At 46.1% G+C, this 20,482-nt stretch overlaps 1 protein-coding gene across 2 annotated transcripts in view; it reads left to right on the top strand.

Moving 5' to 3' along the window:
- Positions 1-20,482, top strand: part of LOC118402495 (CUGBP Elav-like family member 5) — an 81,101-nt gene that overhangs the window by 49,367 nt on the left and 11,252 nt on the right. For both annotated transcript variants that reach the window (XM_052476453.1, XM_052476452.1), the window contains exons 5-7: positions 11,351-11,430; positions 11,509-11,658; positions 12,253-12,400. In XM_052476453.1, the coding sequence (XP_052332413.1) occupies positions 11,351-11,430; positions 11,509-11,658; positions 12,253-12,400 (378 nt within the window). The remainder of the gene's footprint in view (positions 1-11,350; positions 11,431-11,508; positions 11,659-12,252; positions 12,401-20,482) is intronic.

Genomic DNA, 20,482 nt, shown 5'->3' with positions numbered 1-20,482 from the left:
TACACATGGTTAGCAGATGTTAATGCGAGTGTAGAGAAATGCTTGTGCTTCTAGTTCCGACAATGCAGTAATAACCAACGACTAATCAAACCTAAGAATTCCAAAACTACTACCTTATACACATAAGAGTAAAGGGATAAATAATATGTACATAAAGATATATGAATGAGTGATGGTACAAAACGGCATAGGCAAGATGCAGTAGATGGTATCGAGTACAGTATATACATATGAGATGAGTAATGTAGGGTATGTAAACAAAGTGGCATAGTTTAAAGTGGCTAGTGATACATGTATTACATAAAGATGCAGTAGATGATAGAGTACAGTATATACATATTAGATGAATAATGTAGGGTATGTAAACATTATATTAAGTAGCATTGTTTAAAGTGGCTAGTGATATATTTTACATCAATTTTCATCAATTCCCATTTTTAAAGTGGCTGGAGTTGAGTTAGTGTGTTGGCAGCAGCCACTCTCAGTCCCAGCATTGATGCACCTGTACTGACCTCGCCTTCTGGATGATAGCGGGGTGAACAGGCAGTGGCTCGGGTGGTTGTTGTCCTTGATAATCTTTATTGCCTTCCTGTGACATCTGGTGGTGTAGGTGTCCTGGAGGGCAGGTAGTTTGCCCCCGGTGATACGTTGTGCAGACCTCACTACCCTCTGGAGAGCCTTACAGTTATGGGCGGAGCAGTTGCCGTACCAGGCGGTGATACAGCCCAACAGGATGCTCTCGATTGTGCATCTGTAGAAGTTTGTGAGTGCTTTTGGTGACAAACCAAATTTCTTCAGCCTCCTGAATTTTAAGAGGCGCTATTGCGCCTTCTTCACGACGCTGTCTGTGTGGGTGGACCAATTCAGTTTGTCCGTGATGTGTACGCCGAGGAACTTAACATAGTCAACACTTTCCTTAAGTTTGGCTAGGTCACAGTGGTCAGGTATTCTGCCACTGTGTACTCTCTGTTTAGGGCCAAATTGCATTCAAGTTTGTTCAGTTTTTTTGTTAATTCTTTCCAATGTGTCAAGTAATTATCTTTTAGTTTTCTCATAATTTGGTTGGGTCTAATTGTGTTGCTATCCTGGAGCTCTGTGGGTTCTGTTGGTGTTTGTGAACAGAGCTCCAGGACCAGGGACTCTTGGTGAGCGAACCCCAGACCTCACAACCATAAAGGGCAATGGGTTGTATAACTGATTCAAGTACTTTTAGCCAGATCCTAATTGGTATGTTGAATTTTATGTTCCTTTTGATTGCATAGAATGCTCTTCTTGCCTCGTCTCTAAGATTGTTCACAGCTTTGTGGAAGTTACCTGTGGCGCTAATGTTTAGGCCAAGGTATGTATAGTTTTTTGTGTGCTCTAGGTCAACGGTGTCTAGATGGAATTTGTATTTGTGGTCCTGGTGAGTGGACCTTTTTTGGAACACCATAATTTTGGTCTTACAGAGATTTACTGTCAGTGAATACGTGGTCTGTTGTACGATAATTTGTTAACAAGCCAATCTGATATCTGCTCAGTACATTGTTTTCACTGAGGAAATGTACAAGTCTGCTGTTAATGATAATGCATAGGATTTTCCCAAGGTTGCTGTTGATGCATTTCCCATGGTAGTTATTGGTGTCAATTTTGTCTCCACTTATGTGGATTGGGGTGATCAGTCCTTGGTTCCAAATATTGGGGAAGATGCCAGAGCTGAGAATGATGTTAGACTTTTAGTATAGCCAGTTGGAATTTGTTTTCTGTATATTTGATCATTTCATTGAGGATACCATCAACATCACAGGCCTTTTCAGGTGGGAGGGTTTTAATTTTGTCCTTTAGTTCATTCAATGCAATTGGAGAATCCAATGGGTTCTGGTAGTCTTTAATAGTTGATTCTAAGATTTGTATTTGATCTTGTATATGTTTTTACTGTTTGTTCTTTGTTCAAGAGCCAAAAAGATTGGAGAAGTGGTTTACCCATACATCTCAATTTTGGATAGATCATTTTGTGTGTTGTTGTTTGTTTAGTGTTTTCCAATTTTCCCAGAAGTGGTTAGAGTCTATGGATTCTTCAGTTACATTGAGCTGATTTCTGACATTCAGTTCCTTCTTTTTCCTTAGTGTATTTCTGTATTGTTTTAGTGATTCACCATAGTGAAGGCGTAGACTCAGGTTTTCCGAGTCTCTGTGTTTTTGGTCGGACAGGTTCCTCAATTTCTTTCTTAGATTTTTGCATTCTTCATCAAACCATTTGTCATTGGTTGTTCATTTTCTTCGGTTTTCTATTTCAGATTTTTAAACTTGATTGGGAAGCTGAGAGGTCAAATATACTGTTAAGATTTTCGACTGCCAAGTTTACACCTTCACTTTTACAGTGGAACGTTTTGTCCAGGAAGTTGTCTAAAAGGGATTGAATTTGTTGTTGCCTAATGTTTTTTTTAGTAGGTTTTCAAACTACATTCCTTATATATATAGCATTTATAAATATGACTCAGTTCCTTTGGCTTTGATGCCTCATGATTGAGTATTGCTCTGTTCAAGTAGACTGTGATTTTGCTGTGGTCTGACAGGGGTGTCATTGGGCTGAATGTGAACACTCTGAGAGACTCTGGGTTGAGGTCAGTGAAAAGTAATCCACAGTACTACTGCCAGGAGATGAGCTATAAGTGTTCCAACCATAGGAGTCCCCTCGAAGCCTACCATTGACTATGTACATACCCAGCGTGTGACAGAGCTGCAGGAGTTGTGACCTGTTTTTGTTGGTTATGTTGTCATAGTTGTGCCTAGGGGGGAAGATGGGGGAGGGAATGTTGTCACCTCCAGGCAGGTGTTTGTCCCCCTGTGTGATGAGGGTGTCAGGTTCTTGTCCGGTTCTGGCATTTAGGTCACCACAGACTAGTAAATGTCCCTGGGCTTGGAAATGATTGATTTCCCCCTCCAGGATGGAGAAGCTGTCTTCATTCAAATATGGGGATTCTAGTGGGGGGATATAGGTAGCACACAGGAGGACATTTTTCTCTGATCATGTCCTTTTGAATTTCTAGCTAAATGTAAAATGTTCATGTTTTGATTAATTTAATGGAGTGAGTTAGGTCCGCTCTATACCAAATTAGCATACCTCTGAGTCCCTTCCCTGTTTCACACCTGGTAGTTTGGTGGATGGGACTACCAGCTCTCTGTAACCTAGAGGGCAACCAGTGAGTCCGTCTCCTCTGTACCAGGTTTCTTGTAGGATGTCTGTATTTCCGATTTCTTTGGTGAAGTCTGGGTTCCTGCTCTTTAGGCCAAAGGCAGATGACCTCAGGCCTTGGAAAATCCAGGATGAGATAGTGAAGTCTTTGTGTTCCATAAGGTGTCCAATGTTGTTGGTTGTGTGGTTTGGCCTCAGACCAGTAAGTGTGAGCAGAGCCTGCTGAGCATCTGGTGTTGATTGGTTGGGGTGGGGGTGTGTATGTGGCCGGTGGTGTTGTGGTCTGGATGTAGGTCCTATCGGCGTGGGTCCTCTATGTGTAGGTCCAGGGGGTCTGGGAGAGTGTCTCGCTGGTCTGGACGGGGTGTCTATTGATCTGTTGCTCCTGTGTGAATTGAGTTGGGGATACGCTTGAGATCGATGTCCTTTAGAGTCCTGGTGGGCACTGAAGGTGGGCACTGCTGCCTTGTAGAGGTGGACCTGGTCATAGAGGCTGTTCTAGTCCAGGGTAGAGTGGTGGGCACTGCTGGCTTGTAGAGGTGGACCTGGTCATAGAGGCTGTTCTAGTCCAGGGTGGAGTGGTGGGCACTGCTGCCTTGTAGAGGTGGACCTGGTCATAGAGGCTGTTCTAGTCCAGTGTGGAGTGGTGGGCACTGCTGCCTTGTAGAGGTGGACCTGGTCATAGAGGCTGTTCTAGTCCAGGGTGGAGTGGTGGGCACTGCTGCCTTGTATAGGTGGACCTGGTCATAGAGGCTGTTCTAGTCCAGGGTAGAGTGGTGGGCACTGCTGCCTTGTAGAGGTGGACCTGGTCATAGAGGCTGTTCTAGTCCAGGGTGGAGTGGTGGGCCAGGAAAACATTTGGTTTTGAGGCACAGTCACAGGAAATACTTGCATTTACGTGGTAGCAGGGTGGAAGTCTTTTCATGTTAGCAGGGTGGAGATTGGGGAAAGTAGAAGAAGCTTTTTCAATCCCTCCCTTCAGTGCTGTGGCCACCCTTTCCTGCTGTGCTCTCAGGTCGTTTGTGCCTGTGTGTATTATTATGTGGCTAGGTGAACCTAGTTGGTCCTCAGACAGGTCTAGGGCAGGCTGGGTGAACCTAGTTGGTCCTCTGACAGTTCTAGGGTGCGCTGGGTGAACCTAGTTGGTCCTCAGACAGGTCTAGGCCACTCTGGGTGAACCTAGTTGGTCCTCAGACAGTTCTAGGGCGCGCTGGGTGAACCTAGTTGGTCCTCAGACAGGTCTAGGGCGCGCTGGGTGAACCTAGTTGGTCCTCAGACAGGTCTAGGGCGTGCTGGGTGAACCTAGTTGGTCCTCAGACAGGTCTAGGGCAGGCTAGGTGAACCTCGTTGGTCCTCAGACAGGTCTAGGGCAGGCTGGGTAAACCTAGTTGGTCCTCAGACAGGTCTAGGGTGCGCTGGGTGAACCTAGTTGGTCCTCAGACAGGTCTAGGGCACGCTGGGTGAACCTAGTTGGTCCTCAAACAGGTCTAGGGCGTGCTGGGTGAACCTAGTTGGTCCTCAGACAGGTCTAGGGCAGGCTGGGTGAACCTAGTTGGTCCTCAGACAGGTCTAGGGCAGGCTGGGTGAACCTAGTTGGTCCTCAGACAGGTCTAGGGCACGCTGGGTGAACCTAGTTGGTCCTCAGACAGGTCTAGGGCGCGCTGGGTGAACCTAGTTGGTCCTCAGACAGGTTTAGGGCAGGCTGGGTGAACCTAGTTGGTCCTCAGACAGGTCTAGGGCAGGCTGGGTGAACCTAGTTGGTCCTCAGACAGGTCTAGGGTGCGCTGGGTGAACCTAGTTGGTCCTCAGACAGGTCTAGGGCGCGCTGGGTGAACCTAGTTGGTCCTCAGACAGGTCTAGGGCAGGCTGGGTGAACCTCGTTGGTCCTCAGACAGGTCTAGGGCAGGTTGGGTGAACCTAGTTGGTCCTCAGACAGGTCTAGGGCACGCTGGGTGAACCTAGTTGGTCCTCAGACAGGTCTAGGGCAGGCTGGGTGAACCTAGTTGGTCCTCAGACAGGTCTAGGGCAGGCTGGGTGAACCTAGTTGGTCCTCAGACAGGTCTAGGGCAGGCTGGGTGAACCTAGTTGGTCCTCAGACAGGTCTAGGGCAGGCTGGGTGAACCTAGTTGGTCCTCAGACAGGTCTAGGGCAGGCTGGGTGAACCTAGTTGGTCCTCAGACAGGTCTAGGGCGCGCTGGGTGAACCTAGTTGGTCCTCAGACAGGTCTAGGGCAGGCTGGGTGAACGTAGTTGGTCCTCAGACAGGTCTAGGGCGCGCTGGGTGAACCTAGTTGGTCCTCAGACAGGTCTAGGGCGCGCTGGGTGAACCTAGTTGGTCCTCAGACAGGTCTAGGGCAGGCTGGGTGAACCTAGTTGGTCCTCAGACAGGTCTAGGGCAGGCTGGGTGAACCTAGTTGGTCCTCAGACAGGTCTAGGGCAGGCTGGGTGAACCTAGTTGGTCCTCAGACAGGTCTAGGGCAGGCTGGGTGAACCTAGTTGGTCCTCAGACAGGTCTAGGGCAGGCTGGGTGAACCTAGTTGGTCCTCAGACAGGTCTAGGGCAGGCTGGGTGAACCTAGTTGGTCCTCAGACAGGTCTAGGGCACGCTGGGTGAACCTAGTTGGTCCTCAGACAGGTTTAGGGCAGGCTGGGTGAACCTCGTTGGTCCTCAGACAGGTCTAGGGCAGGCTGGGTGAACCTCGTTGGTCCTCAGACAGGTCTAGGGTGGCTGGGTGAACCTCGTTGGTCCTCAGACAGGTCTAGGGTGCGCTGGGTGAACCTAGTTGGTCCTCAGACAGGTCTAGGGCGCGCTGGGTGAACCTAGTTGGTCCTCAGACAGGTCTAGGGCAGGCTGGGTGAACCTAGTTGGTCCTCAGACAGGTCTAGGGCAGGCTGGGTGAACCTAGTTGGTCCTCAGACAGGTCTAGGGCAGGCTGGGTGAACCTAGTTGGTCCTCAGACAGGTCTAGGGCAGGCTGGGTGAACCTAGTTGGTCCTCAGACAGGTCTAGGGCAGGCTGGGTGAACCTAGTTGGTCCTCAGACAGGTCTAGGGCAGGCTGGGTGAACCTAGTTGGTCCTCAGACAGGTCTAGGGCAGGCTGGGTGAACCTAGTTGGTCCTCAGACAGGTCTAGGGCAGGCTGGGTGAACCTAGTTGGTCCTCAGACAGGTCTAGGGCGCGCTGGGTGAACCTAGTTGGTCCTCAGACAGGTCTAGGGCAGGCTGGGTGAACCTAGTTGGTCCTCAGACAGGTCTAGGGCAGGCTGGGTGAACCTAGTTGGTCCTCAGACAGGTCTAGGGCGCGCTGGGTGAACCTAGTTGGTCCTCAGACAGGTCTAGGGCAGGCTGGGTGAACCTAGTTGGTCCTCAGACAGGTCTAGGGCAGGCTGGGTGAACCTAGTTGGTCCTCAGACAGGTCTAGGGCAGGCTGGGTGAACCTAGTTGGTCCTCAGACAGGTCTAGGGCAGGCTGGGTGAACCTAGTTGGTCCTCAGACAGGTCTAGGGCAGGCTGGGTGAACCTAGTTGGTCCTCAGACAGGTCTAGGGCAGGCTGGGTGAACCTAGTTGGTCCTCAGACAGGTCTCGGGCAGGCTGGGGGTTTTTGACACCAGAGTTTAGACAAAAAAGCTTTTTTTCTTGTATATTTTTCCCATTTGAGTCCATAAGGAGAACAATCTGTGTCTTGTGTATGTCCTCACGCTATGGTCAGGGTCTGGGGTGGACTGTTCTGCTGTGGTGTCGAGACTTTTGTCAAGATCTGAGATGGGCTGTTCTGCTGGCTTCTCTGCTGGGGTGGCCACCTCTCTAGTGGGTTGTTCTCTATCACACACCATCCCCCTCAACCTCTCCTCCAGCAGTCTGATCATCTCCTCTAGTGCCCGGTTCTTCTCCTGCTCTTGCTTTTTATATTGTTGAAGTTGTCTCACCACAGTCCAGAGTGCAGATATGTCTCTCTCCACCTCCAGCTCTCTGGGTCTGGTTAAGGGGGTGTTGTTGTTGTCACGGCCGTCAACAGAAGTAGACCAAAGTGCAGCGTGATGAGCGTACATATTCCTTTATTTAATTGACGGCGACAAAAACAATAAACAATTCAAAACAACCGTGAAGCTAAAGGGCTATGTGCCACAAACAAAGTTAACCTCTCACAAACAGACAGTTGGGAAAAAGGGCTACCTAAGTATGGTTCTCAATCAGAGACAACAATAGACAGCTGTCTCTGATTGAGAACCCTACACTCGGCCAAAACATAGAAATACAAATTTTTGAACTAAAGAACATAGAATACCCACCCAAAAATCACACCGTGACAAAACCAAATAGAGACATAAAAAGGATCTCTAAGGTCAGGGCGTGACAGTTGTATTGGACTGTTGATCATACGACGATCGTGACACCACCCCTCATTAACACCCCCTCTCTTAACAGAGAGGTAGTGTGCTAATGTAGCACTGTGCCATGCCAGGGGAGGGTTTGTGTGGAAGATGAGGTTGCTGATGTTCCCATTTTTATAATAGTCAGCACAAAGTGTCTCTTGATTTTCCATAAGGAGATTCATTTTTGTGATCTTTTCTTGCCTTATTATTCTTTACATACACAGTGTACTGTGTTTGAATGACCTCTGAACAGCAGAAGGCATCTTCTAAAGCCTCTCCATTTGGTTGGAGTAGACTGTTCGACTCTCCTGCCACTGATGGGCTAAAGGGCTTTGACACCTCTCACTTGACACATCAGTGCTAATTGAAGTTGTATCAAGCTTAGCAGCCTTAATTTAGCATTCAGTCCTTATAAAGTAATGTAATGTATTTTTCTTCCTGGCATTTGGAAATAAAATATGGCTTCAGACTAAACATTACTCACTCAGTTCCAGGTTGGATGGTGTTTTCAGGTTTCTGTTGTTTTCCAGAGCATTTGCTGTATAGCGTTGGAATAATAATCTTTGGTAGTTGTAAACCTTCCAGGTGATTCTGTAATTCCGTCCAAAATCAGGTTGTGAGTTTAGAGTTTTGATTTGGAGTTTGGTTATGTTGTAGAGGGTAGTATCCTGTATACAGTTGAAGTCTGAAGTTTACATACACTTAGCTTGGAGTCATTACAACCTGTTTTTCAACCACTCCACAAATTACTTGCTGTCACGTTCTGACCTTAGTTCCTTTGTTTTGTCTTTGTTTTAGTATGGTCAGGGTGTGAGTTGGGGTGGGCAGTCTATGTTTGTGTTTTTATGTTGTTTTTTGAGTTTGGCCTGGTATGGTTCTCAATCAGAGGCAGGTGTCGTTAGATTGAGAATCATACTTAGGTAGCCTTTTCCCACCTGTGTTTCGTGGGTGTTTATTTTCTGTTTTTTTCTGTGTCATCACTAGACAGGACTGTTTCGTTTGTTCGTTCTTCCTAGTTGTTATTTTGTTTAGTGTTCAGTTTTGATTATATTAAAAATCATGAACACTTACCACGCTGCACCTTGGTCCTCACCTTCTTCCACCGACGACGGCTGTTACAGAAACACCCACCACCAAAGGACCAAGCAGCGTGGTGACGAGAGGCAGCGATACCTGGAGAACTGGACTTGGGAGGCACCGTGTTATGCCGTGAGGCACACGGTGTCCCCGGTGCGTGTGCATAGCCCGGTGCGGTACATTGCAGTGCCTCGTATCGGCAGGGCTAGAGTGGGCATCGAGCCAGGTGCCATGAAGCCGGCTCAGCGCATCTGGTCTCCAGTGCGTCTCCTTGGGCCGGTGTACATGGCACCAGCCCCACTCATGGTGTCCCCGGTTCACCAGCACAGCCCAGAGCGGGCTATTCCACCTCACCGCACTGGCCTGGCTACGGGGAGCATTCAGCCAGGAAGGGTTGGGCTGGCTCGGTGCTCGAGACCTCCAGTGCGTCTTCACGGTCCGGTCTATCCGGTGCCAGCTGCCAGAGTCTCCCCCCATCTGTCCTAAGCTGCCAGAGTCTCCCCCCGTCTGTCCTGAGCTGCCAGAGTCTCCCCCTGTCTGTCCTGAGCTGCCAGAGTCTCCCCCTGTCTGTCCTGAGCTGCCAGAGTCTCCCCCTGTCTGTCCTGAGCTGCCAGAGTCTCCCCCGTCTGTCCTGAGCTGCCAGAGTCTCCCCCGTCTGTCCTGAGCTGCCAGAGTCTCCCCCCGTCTGTCCTGAGCTGCCAGAGTCTCCCTGTCTGTCCTGAGCTGCCAGAGTCTCCCCGTCTGTCCTAAGCTGCCAGTCTCCCCCGTCTGTCCTGAGCTGCCAGAGTCCCCCGTCTGTCCTGAGCTGCCAGAGTCTCCCCCGTCTGTCCTGAGCTGCCAGAGTCTCCCCCCGTCTGTCCTGAGCTGCCAGAGTCTCCCCCCGTCTGTCCTGCCAGAGTCTCCCACCGTCTGTCCTGAGCTGCCAGAGTCTCCCCGTCTGTCCTGAGCTGCCAGAGTCTCCCCGTCTGTCCTGAGCTGCCAGAGTCTCCCCCCGTCTGTCCTGAGCTGCCAGAGTCTTTCCTGAGCTGCCAGTCTCCCCCGTCTGTCCTGAGCTGCCAGAGTCTCCCCCCGTCTGTCCTGAGCTGCCAGAGTCTCCCCCGTCTGTCCTGAGCTGCCAGAGTCTCCCCCGTCTGTCCTGAGCTGCCAGAGTCTCCCCCCGTCTGTCCTGAGCTGCCAGAGTCTCCCCCGTCTGTCCTGAGCTGCCAGAGTCTCCCCGTCTGTCCTGAGCTGCCAGAGTCTCCCCGTCTGTCCTGAGCTGCCAGAGTCTCCCCCCGTCTGTCCTGAGCTGCCAGAGTCTCCCCCCGTCTGTCCAGAGCTGCCAGAGTCTCCCCCCGTCTGTCCTGAGCTGCCAGAGTCTCCCGTCTGTCCTGAGCTGCCAGAGTCTCCCGTCTGTCCTGAGCTGAGAATCAAAATTGTCAACGGAACAACAGTAACAACAATAACCAAGGGTTAAAATAACCATACATTGAACAATAACAATAAGCATACAGTAGAGTACATGGGCAGGTTGATTGGTCTGTCAGACACTGTCCCTCAACTTATGGCAGGCAGCAATGTAGTGCGCTGCCAACCCACAGATCTCTGCCTCCTCCTCCAACAGGACGGGTAGTCTACTCTCATCAGAGAAGTCTTTGATGTAGTGGTCTGCCAACCCACAGCTCTCTGCGTCCTCCCCCAACAGGACGGGTAGTCTACTCTCATCAGAGATGTCTTTGAAACCTTGAATAAGGGTTTCACATTTGGGGAAATGACACTCTCTAATTGTTTTATATTTTTCACATTTTGTCAGGAAATGCAGCTCTGTCTCGGGTTCTGCTGTTGTGCAGTGGTTGCACAGCCTTTCCTCTACAGGGAGCCAGGTTTCCCTGTGTCTACCCTTCTCAATGGCAAGGCTGTGCTCACTGAGCCTGTACTTTGTCAAGGTTTTGATCAGTAACCATGGCAAACAGTTAGCCACAGTGTACTGTCGATTTAGGGCCAAATGGCACTGCCTTTTACTTTGTGCTTGTTTTTCCTAATAAGCAATATAGTTTTGTTTTACTGTGTTGTAATGTGGTTCATTCTGATTGATTGGATGTTCTGGTCCTGAGACTTCAGTGTGTTAGTAGAACAGGTTTGTGAATTCAGCCACAGGACCAGCTGGATGAGGGGACTCTTTTCTTTGCTCAGCTCTTGGCATTGCAGGGCTTGGTTTTGGTATGAGAGGGGGTCACTGTATTTTAGATGTTTCCAAAACTGAATTGCTCTTTTTTGAGTTTTTATTAGTGGATATTGGCCTAATTCTGCCCTGCATGCATTGTTTGTAGAATTACTCTGGACATGTCGGAGAATCTTACAGAACTCTGCATGCAGGGTTTCAATGGAGTGTTTGTCCCATTTGATGAAATCTTGTTTGCAAGTGGACCACACACCTCGCTGACATAAAGTCTCTCTCTCTCGCTCGCTCTCTTTCTCACTCTCCTCTCTTCTCTCTCCTCTCTCCCCTAACTCCTCTCTCCCTCTCTGTCTCTCTCTCCTCTGTCTTTCTCTCTCTCTGTCTCTGTCTCTGTGACTCTCTCTCTGTCTCTGTGACTCTCTCTCCTCACTCCTCACTCCCCTCTCTCTCTCTCTCTCTCTCACTCCCTCCCACTCTCTCTTTTGCTCCCTCTCTCCTCTCCTCTCTCTCCTCTCTCCCCTCTCCCTTTCCTCTCCCCTCTCTCTCTCCTCTGTCTTTCTCTCTCTCTCTCTAGGTTGTGCGTTTGTGAAGTTCTCTACTCACTCTGAAGCTCAGTCTGCCATCAGCTCCCTGCATGGGAGTCAGACGATGCCTGTGAGTATAACACACACACTCACACACTCACACACACTCACACACACCACTAATCCATGTTATTTCTCTCCCCTCTAGGGAGCGTCATCCAGCCTGGTGGTGAAGTTTGCAGACACAGACAAGGAGAGAACCCTACGGCGCATGCAGCAGATGGCTGGACAGTTTGGCATGTTTAACCCCTCTGTCTCTCTACCCACGTTCACTAGCTACAGCAGCTACACACATGCCGTAAGCACACACACACACACGCACACACGCACATGTGCAGACACACACACACGCACGCACTCACACATCAACACACTCACACATACACACACACACACACGCACTCACACATACATGCACACACACACGCACATGTGCAGACACTCACACACACGCACGCACTCACACATCAACACACTCACACATACACACACGCACTCACACGTACACGTGGTCCTTCTGTGGCTCAGTTGGTAGAGCATGGCGCTTGTAACGCCAGGGTAGTGGGTTCGATTCCCGGGACCACCCATACGTAGAATGTATGCACACATGACTGTAAGTCGCTTTGGATAAAAGCGTCAGCTAAATGGCATATATTATTATTATTATATTATTATTATATATTATTACGTACACGCACTCACACATACATGCACACACACACGCACATGTGCAGACACTCACACACACGCACACATACAGACAGACACGCACGCACACACACACACACACAATTTGGTATCTGTTGCTCTGACAGACCGATGCCTCACTGACAGGTTTCTCTCCCATCTCTCTCCTTTCTTTCTTCCCCTCTCCGTCTCCTCCCCTCATCAGTTGATGCAGCAGCAGCAGGCTGCGGTGATGGCCGTGTCTCAGGGGGGCTACCTGGCCCCCAGCCTCTCCTTCCCCTCCGCCCAGCTCCACCAGGTGGGGGCGCTAACCATGAATGGCCTGCCGCCCAACACCCTCAACTCCATGTCAGGTCAGTCACATAGGATAATTCAGCAACATTCATGGTGAGTAGGGTTGGAGACCTGAAAATATGTATTATCCCCCAGGGCTAATGCCTAAAAGTTTAACTCTGTGGGCTAACACAGTTTGGAGGTGCTCAGATGACCTGTGTTCAATACCTGGTCAGTTACATAGGGGTCTTGTAAACTGTGTGGTATCAGATATCACTACGCGGTTCTGAAATCTAACGCTGTCTGACTGAGGGTCGTGTTACAATTCACCATTGATCCAACAGAATCAGAATAGTGTAACTCTGCACTGGATACACACTATAGGCAGCCTGACATCGTATTCTCATTTAGCTTAATGAACGACCAACTTATGATCAATTCATTGCTCTAGAGAGAGTGTACACACCTGGTTTCTAGGTCTAAATCACTCTGGAAACCAGTAGATATGACCAAACTATATCCAGGAAAATATATTTATTGTGATATAACCTATTCTACTCTGGTCTTCACAGTCTACACTGAGCTAAATAGGAGTCCTGTTTTATAGATCTGCTAAATTCATATTACTGTGGGGTAATCTATGTGGTCCATTAAAGTGTTTAATGTTTTATAGGCCATTAATGAACATATACTGTACACCTTCCAGCACCTATATCTCTGTATCATTTATTCTATCATCCTCTATCTCTGTATCACTTTATTCTATCATCCTCTATCTCTGTATAATTTATTCTATCATCCTCTAGCTCTGTATAATTTATTCTATCATCCTCTAGCTCTGTCTAATTTATTCTATCATCCTCTAGCTCTGTCTAATTTATTCTATCATCCTCCAGCTCTGTATCATTTATTCTATCATCCTCTAGCTCTGTATCATTTATTCTATCATCCTCCAGCTCTGTATCATTTATTCTATCATCCTCTATCTCATCCTCATCCTCTATCTCTGTATCATTCTCTCTGTATCACTCTCTATCTCTGTAGCTCTGTATCGCTTTCTATCATTCTCTCTCTCTGTATTGCTTTCTATCTCTTTGTCTCTATCATTCTCTCTGTATCACTCTCTATCTCTGTATCATTCTGTATCTCTGTATCGCTTTCTATCATTCTCTCTCTCTCTCTGTATCTATCATCCTCCATCTCTGTATCTCTTTCTATCATTCTCTCTCTCTCTCTCTGTATCTATCATCCTCCATCTCCGTATCGCTTTCTATCATTCTCTCTCTCTCTGTATCTATCATCCTCCATCTCTGTATCTCTTTCTATCATTCTCTCTCTCTCTCTCTGTATCTATCATCCTCCATCTCTGTATCGCTTTCTATCATTCTCTCTCTCTCTCTCTCTGTATCTATCATCCTCCATCTCTGTATCGCTTTCTATCATTCTCTCTCTCTCTGTATCTATCATCCTCCATCTCTGTATCGCTTTCTATCATTCTCTCTCTCTCTCTCTCTCTCTCTCTCTCTCTCTCTGTATCTATCATCCTCCATCTCTGTATCGCTTTCTATCATTCTCTCTCTCTCTGTATCTATCATCCTCCATCTCTGTATCGCTTTCTATCATTCTCTCTCTCTCTGTATCTATCATCCTCCATCTCTGTATCGCTTTCTATCATTCTCTCTCTCTCTCTCTCTCTCTGTATCTATCATCCTCCATCTCCGTATCGCTTTCTATCATTCTCTCTCTCTCTCTGTATCTATCATCCTCCATCTCTGTATCGCTTTCTATCATTCTCTCTCTCTCTGTATCTATCATCCTCCATCTCTGTATCGCTTTCTATCATTCTCTCTCTCTCTCTCTCTCTGTATCTATCATCCTCCATCTCTGTATCGCTTTCTATCATTCTCTCTCTCTCTCTCTGTATCTATCATCCTCCATCTCTGTATCGCTTTCTATCATTCTCTCTCTCTCTGTATCTATCATCCTCCATCTCTGTATCGCTTTCTATCATTCTCTCTCTCTCTCTCTCTCTCTGTATCTATCATCCTCCATCTCTGTATCGCTTTCTATCATTCTCTCTCTCTCTGTATCTATCATCCTCCATCTCTGTATCGCTTTCTATCATTCTCTCTCTCTCTCTCTCTCTCTCTGTATCTATCATCCTCCATCTCTGTATCGCTTTCTATCATTCTCTCTCTCTCTCTCTCTCTCTGTATCTATCATCCTCCATCTCTGTATCGCTTTCTATCATTCTCTCTCTCTCTCTCTCTGTATCTATCATCCTCCATCTCTGTATCGCTTTCTATCATTCTCTCTCTCTCTCTCTGTATCTATCATCCTCCATCTCTGTATCGCTTTCTATCATCTCTCTCTCTCTCTCTCTCTCTCTGTATCTATCATCCTCCATCTCTGTATCTATCATCCTTTCTATCATTTCTCTCTCTCTCTCTCTCTGTATCTATCATCCTCCATCTCTGTATCGCTTTCTATCATTCTCTCTCTCTCTCTCTCTGTATCTATCATCCTCCATCTCTGTATCGCTTTCTATCATTCTCTCTCTCTCTCTCTCTCTCTGTATCTATCATCCTCCATCTCTGTATCGCTTTCTATCATTCTCTCTCTCTCTCTCTCTGTATCTATCATCCTCCATCTCTGTATCGCTTTCTATCATTCTCTCTCTCTCTCTCTGTATCTATCATCCTCCATCTCTGTATCGCTTTCTATCATTCTCTCTCTCTCTCTCTGTATCTATCATCCTCCATCTCTGTATCGCTTTCTATCATTCTCTCTCTCTCTGTATCTATCATCCTCCATCTCTGTATCGCTTTCTATCATTCTCTCTCTCTCTGTATCTATCATCCTCCATCTCTGTATCGCTTTCTATCATTCTCTCTCTCTCTCTATCTATCTATCATCCTCCATCTCTGTATCGCTTTCTATCATTCTCTCTCTCTCTCTCTGTATCTATCATCCTCCATCTCTGTATCGCTTTCTATCATTCTCTCTCTCTCTGTATCTATCATCCTCCATCTCTGTATATCATTCTCTCTCTCTCTCTCTCTCTCTCCTCTCTCTCTGTATCTATCATCCTCCATCTCTGTATCGCTTTCTATCATCTCTCTCTCTCTGTATCTATCATCCTCCATCTCTGTATCGCTTTCTATCATTCTCTCTCTCTCTGTATCTATCATCCTCCATCTCTGTATCGCTTTCTATCATTCTTCTCTCTCTCTCTCTCTCTCTCTGTATCTATCATCCTCCATCTCTGTATCGCTTTCTATCATTCTCTCTCTCTCTGTATCTATCATCCTCCATCTCTGTATCGCTTTCTATCATTCTCTCTCTCTCTGTATCTATCATCCTCCATCTCTGTATCGCTTTCTATCATTCTCTCTCTCTCTCTGTATCTATCATCCTCCATCTCTGTATCGCTTTCTATCATTCTCTCTCTCTCTGTATCTATCATCCTCCATCTCTGTATCGCTTTCTATCATTCTCTCTCTCTCTCTCTGTATCTATCATCCTCCATCTCTGTATCGCTTTCTATCATTCTCTCTCTCTCTCTCTCTGTATCTATCATCCTCCATCTCTGTATCGCTTTCTATCATTCTTCTCTCTCTCTCTGTATCTATCATCCTCCATCTCTGTATCGCTTTCTATCATTCTCTCTCTTTCTCTCTCTCTCTGTATCTATCATCCTCCATCTCTGTATCGCTTTCTATCATTCTCTCTCTCTCTGTATCTATCATCCTCCATCTCTGTATCATCTTTCTATCATTCTCTCTCTCTCTGTATCTATCATCCTCCATCTCTGTATCGCTTTCTATCATTCTCTCTCTCTCTCTCTCTCTCTCTGTATCTATCATCCTCCATCTCTGTATCGCTTTCTATCATTCTCTCTCTCTCTGTATCTCTCTGTATCTATCATCCTCCATCTCTGTATCGCTTTCTATCATTCTCTCTCTCTCTCTCTGTATCTATCATCCTCCATCTCTGTATCGCTTTCTATCATTCTCTCTCTCTCTCTCTCCTCTCTGTATCTATCATCCTCCATCTCTGTATCGCTTTCTATCATCTCTCTCTCTCTCTCTCTCTGTATCTATCATCCTCCATCTCTGTATCGCTTTCTATCATCTCTCTCTCTCTCTGTATCTATCATCCTCCATCTCTGTATCGCTTTCTATCATTCTCTCTCTCTCTCTCTCTGTATCTATCATCCTCCATCTCTGTATCGCTTTCTATCATCTCTCTCTCTCTCTGTATCTATCATCCTCCATCTCTGTATCGCTTTCTATCATTCTTCTCTCTCTCTCTCTCTGTATCTATCATCCTCCATCTCGGTATCGCTTTCTATCATTCTCTCTCTCTCTGTATCTATCATCCTCCATCTCTGTATCGCTTTCTATCATTCTCTCTCTCTCTGTATCTATCATCCTCCATCTCTGTATCGCTTTCTATCATTCTCTCTCTCTCTCTATCTATCTATCATCCTCCATCTCTGTATCGCTTTCTATCATTCTCTCTCTCTCTCTCTCTGTATCTATCATCCTCCATCTCTGTATCGCTTTCTATCATTCTCTCTCTCTCTGTATCTATCATCCTCCATCTCTGTATCGCTTTCTATCATTCTCTCTCTCTCTGTATCTATCATCCTCCATCTCTGTATCGCTTTCTATCATTCTCTCTCTCTCTGTATCTATCATCCTCCATCTCTGTATCGCTTTCTATCATTCTCTCTCTCTCTCTCTCTCTCTCTGTATCTATCATCCTCCATCTCTGTATCGCTTTCTATCATTCTCTCTCTCTCTCTCTCTGTATCTATCATCCTCCATCTCTGTATCGCTTTCTATCATTCTCTCTCTCTCTGTATCTATCATCCTCCATCTCTGTATCGCTTTCTATCATTCTCTCTCTCTCTGTATCTATCATCCTCCATCTCTGTATCGCTTTCTATCATCTCTCTCTCTCTCTGTATCTATCATCCTCCATCTCTGTATCGCTTTCTATCATTCTCTCTCTCTCTGTATCTATCATCCTCCATCTCTGTATCGCTTTCTATCATTCTCTCTCTCTCTCTCTCTCTCTCTGTATCTATCATCCTCCATCTCTGTATCGCTTTCTATCATTCTCTCTCTCTCTGTATCTATCATCCTCCATCTCTGTATCGCTTTCTATCATTCTCTCTCTCTCTCTGTATCTATCATCCTCCATCTCCGTATCGCTTTCTATCATTCTCTCTCTCTCTGTATCTATCATCCTCCATCTCTGTATCGCTTTCTATCATTCTCTCTCTCTGTATCTATCATCCTCCATCTCTGTATCGCTTTCTATCATTCTCTCTCTCTCTGTATCTATCATCCTCCATCTCTGTCATCGCTTTCTATCATTCTCTCTCTCTCTGTATCTATCATCCTCCATCTCTGTATCGCTTTCTATCATTCTCTCTCTCTGTATCTATCATCCTCCATCTCTGTATCGCTTTCTATCATTCTCTCTCTCTCTCTCTCTCTCTCTCTCTGTATCTATCATCCTCCATCTCTGTATCGCTTTCTATCATTTCTCTCTCTCTCTGTATCTATCATCCTCCATCTCTGTATCTCTTTCTATCATTCTCTCTCTCTCTCTCTGTATCTATCATCCTCCATCTCCGTATCGCTTTCTATCATTCTCTCTCTCTGTATCTATCTATCATCCTCCATCTCTGTATCTCTATTCTCATTCTCTCTCTCTCTCTGTATCTATCATCCTCCATCTCTGTATCGCTTTCTATCATTCTCTCTCTCTCTCTGTATCTATCATCCTCCATCTCTGTATCGCTTTCTATCATTCTCTCTCTCTCTGTATCTATCATCCTCCATCTCTGTATCGCTTTCTATCATTCTCTCTCTCTCTCTCTCTCTGTATCTATCATCCTCCATCTCTGTATCGCTTTCTATCATTCTCTCTCTCTCTGTATCTATCATCCTCCATCTCTGTATCGCTTTCTATCATCTCTCTCTCTCTCTCTCTCTCTGTATCTATCATCCTCCATCTCTGTATCGCTTTCTATCATCTCTCTCTCTCTCTGTATCTATCATCCTCCATCTCTGTATCGCTTTCTATCATTCTCTCTCTCTCTGTATCTATCATCCTCCATCTCTGTATCGCTTTCTATCATCATTCTCTCTCTCTCTGTATCTATCATCCTCCATCTCTGTATCGCTTTCTATCATTCTCTCTCTCTCTCTCTCTGTATCTATCATCCTCCATCTCTGTATCGCTTTCTATCATCATTCTCTCTCTCTGTATCTATCATCCTCCATCTCTGTATCGCTTTCTATCATTCTCTCTCTCTCTCTCTCTCTGTATCTATCATCCTCCATCTCTGTATCGCTTTCTATCATTCTCTCTCTCTCTCTCTCTCTGTATCTATCATCCTCCATCTCTGTATCGCTTTCTATCATTCTCTCTCTCTCTCTCTCTCTCTCTGTATCTATCATCCTCCATCTCTGTATCGCTTTCTATCATTCTCTCTCTCTCTCTCTCTCTCTCTGTATCTATCATCCTCCATCTCTGTATCGCTTTCTATCATTCTCTCTCTCTCTCTCTCTCTCTGTATCTATCATCCTCCATCTCTGTATCGCTTTCTATCATTCTCTCTCTCTCTCTCTGTATCTATCATCCTCCATCTCTGTATCGCTTTCTATCATTCTCTCTCTCTCTCTCTCTCTGTATCTATCATCCTCCATCTCGGTATCGCTTTCTATCATTCTCTCTCTCTCTCTCTCTCTGTATCTATCATCCTCCATCTCTGTATCGCTTTCTATCATCTCTCTCTCTCTGTATCTATCATCCTCCATCTCTGTATCGCTTTCTATCATTCTCTCTCTCTCTCTCTCTCTCTGTATCTATCATCCTCCATCTCTGTATCGCTTTCTATCATCTCTCTCTCTCTCTGTATCTATCATCCTCCATCTCTGTATCGCTTTCTATCATTCTTCTCTCTCTCTCTGTATCTATCATCCTCCATCTCTGTATCGCTTTCTATCATTCTCTCTCTCTCTCTCTCTCTCTCTCTGTATCTATCATCCTCCATCTCTGTATCGCTTTCTATCATCTCTCTCTCTCTGTATCTATCATCCTCCATCTCTGTATCGCTTTCTATATCATTCTCTCTCTCTCTGTATCTATCATCCTCCATCTCTGTATCGCTTTCTATCATCTCTCTCTCTCTATCTATCTATCATCCTCCATCTCTGTATCGCTTTCTATCATTCTCTCTCTCTCTGTATCTATCATCCTCCATCTCTGTATCTCTGTATTTCTATCATTCTCTCTCTCTCTGTATCTATCATCCTCCATCTCTGTATCGCTTTCTATCATCTCTCTCTCTCTCTCTCTCTCTCTCTCTGTATCTATCATCCTCCATCTCTGTATCGCTTTCTATCATTCTCTCTCTCTCTGTATCTATCATCCTCCATCTCTGTATCGCTTTCTATCATTCTCTCTCTCTCTGTATCTATCATCCTCCATCTCTGTATCGCTTTCTATCATTCTCTCTCTCTCTCTCTCTCTCTGTATCTATCATCCTCCATCTCGTATCGCTTTCTATCATTCTCTCTCTCTCTGTATCTATCATCCTCCATCTCTGTATCGCTTTCTATCATTCTCTCTCTCTCTGTATCTATCATCCTCCATCTCGGTATCGCTTTCTATCATTCTCTCTCTCTCTCTCTGTATCTATCATCCTCCATCTCTGTATCGCTTTCTATCATTCTCTCTCTCTCTCTGTATCTATCATCCTCCATCTCTGTATCGCTTTCTATCATTCTCTCTCTCTCTGTATCTATCATCCTCCATCTCTGTATCGCTTTCTATCATTCTCTCTCTCTCTGTATCTATCATCCTCCATCTCTGTATCGCTTTCTATCATTCTCTCTCTCTCTGTATCTATCATCCTCCATCTCTGTATCGCTTTCTATCATTCTCTCTCTCTCTGTATCTATCATCCTCCATCTCTGTATCGCTTTCTATCATTCTCTCTCTCTCTCTCTCTGTATCTATCATCCTCCATCTCTGTATCGCTTTCTATCATTCTCTCTCTCTCTCTCTCTCTGTATCTATCATCCTCCATCTCTGTATCGCTTTCTATCATTCTCTCTCTCTCTCTCTCTCTGTATCTA

The sequence above is a fragment of the Oncorhynchus keta genome, chromosome 23, assembly GCF_023373465.1.
Source record: "Oncorhynchus keta strain PuntledgeMale-10-30-2019 chromosome 23, Oket_V2, whole genome shotgun sequence".
In the NCBI taxonomy this organism is placed as follows: Eukaryota; Metazoa; Chordata; class Actinopteri; order Salmoniformes; family Salmonidae; genus Oncorhynchus; species Oncorhynchus keta.
This window is presented reverse-complemented; position numbering and strand designations above follow the sequence as displayed.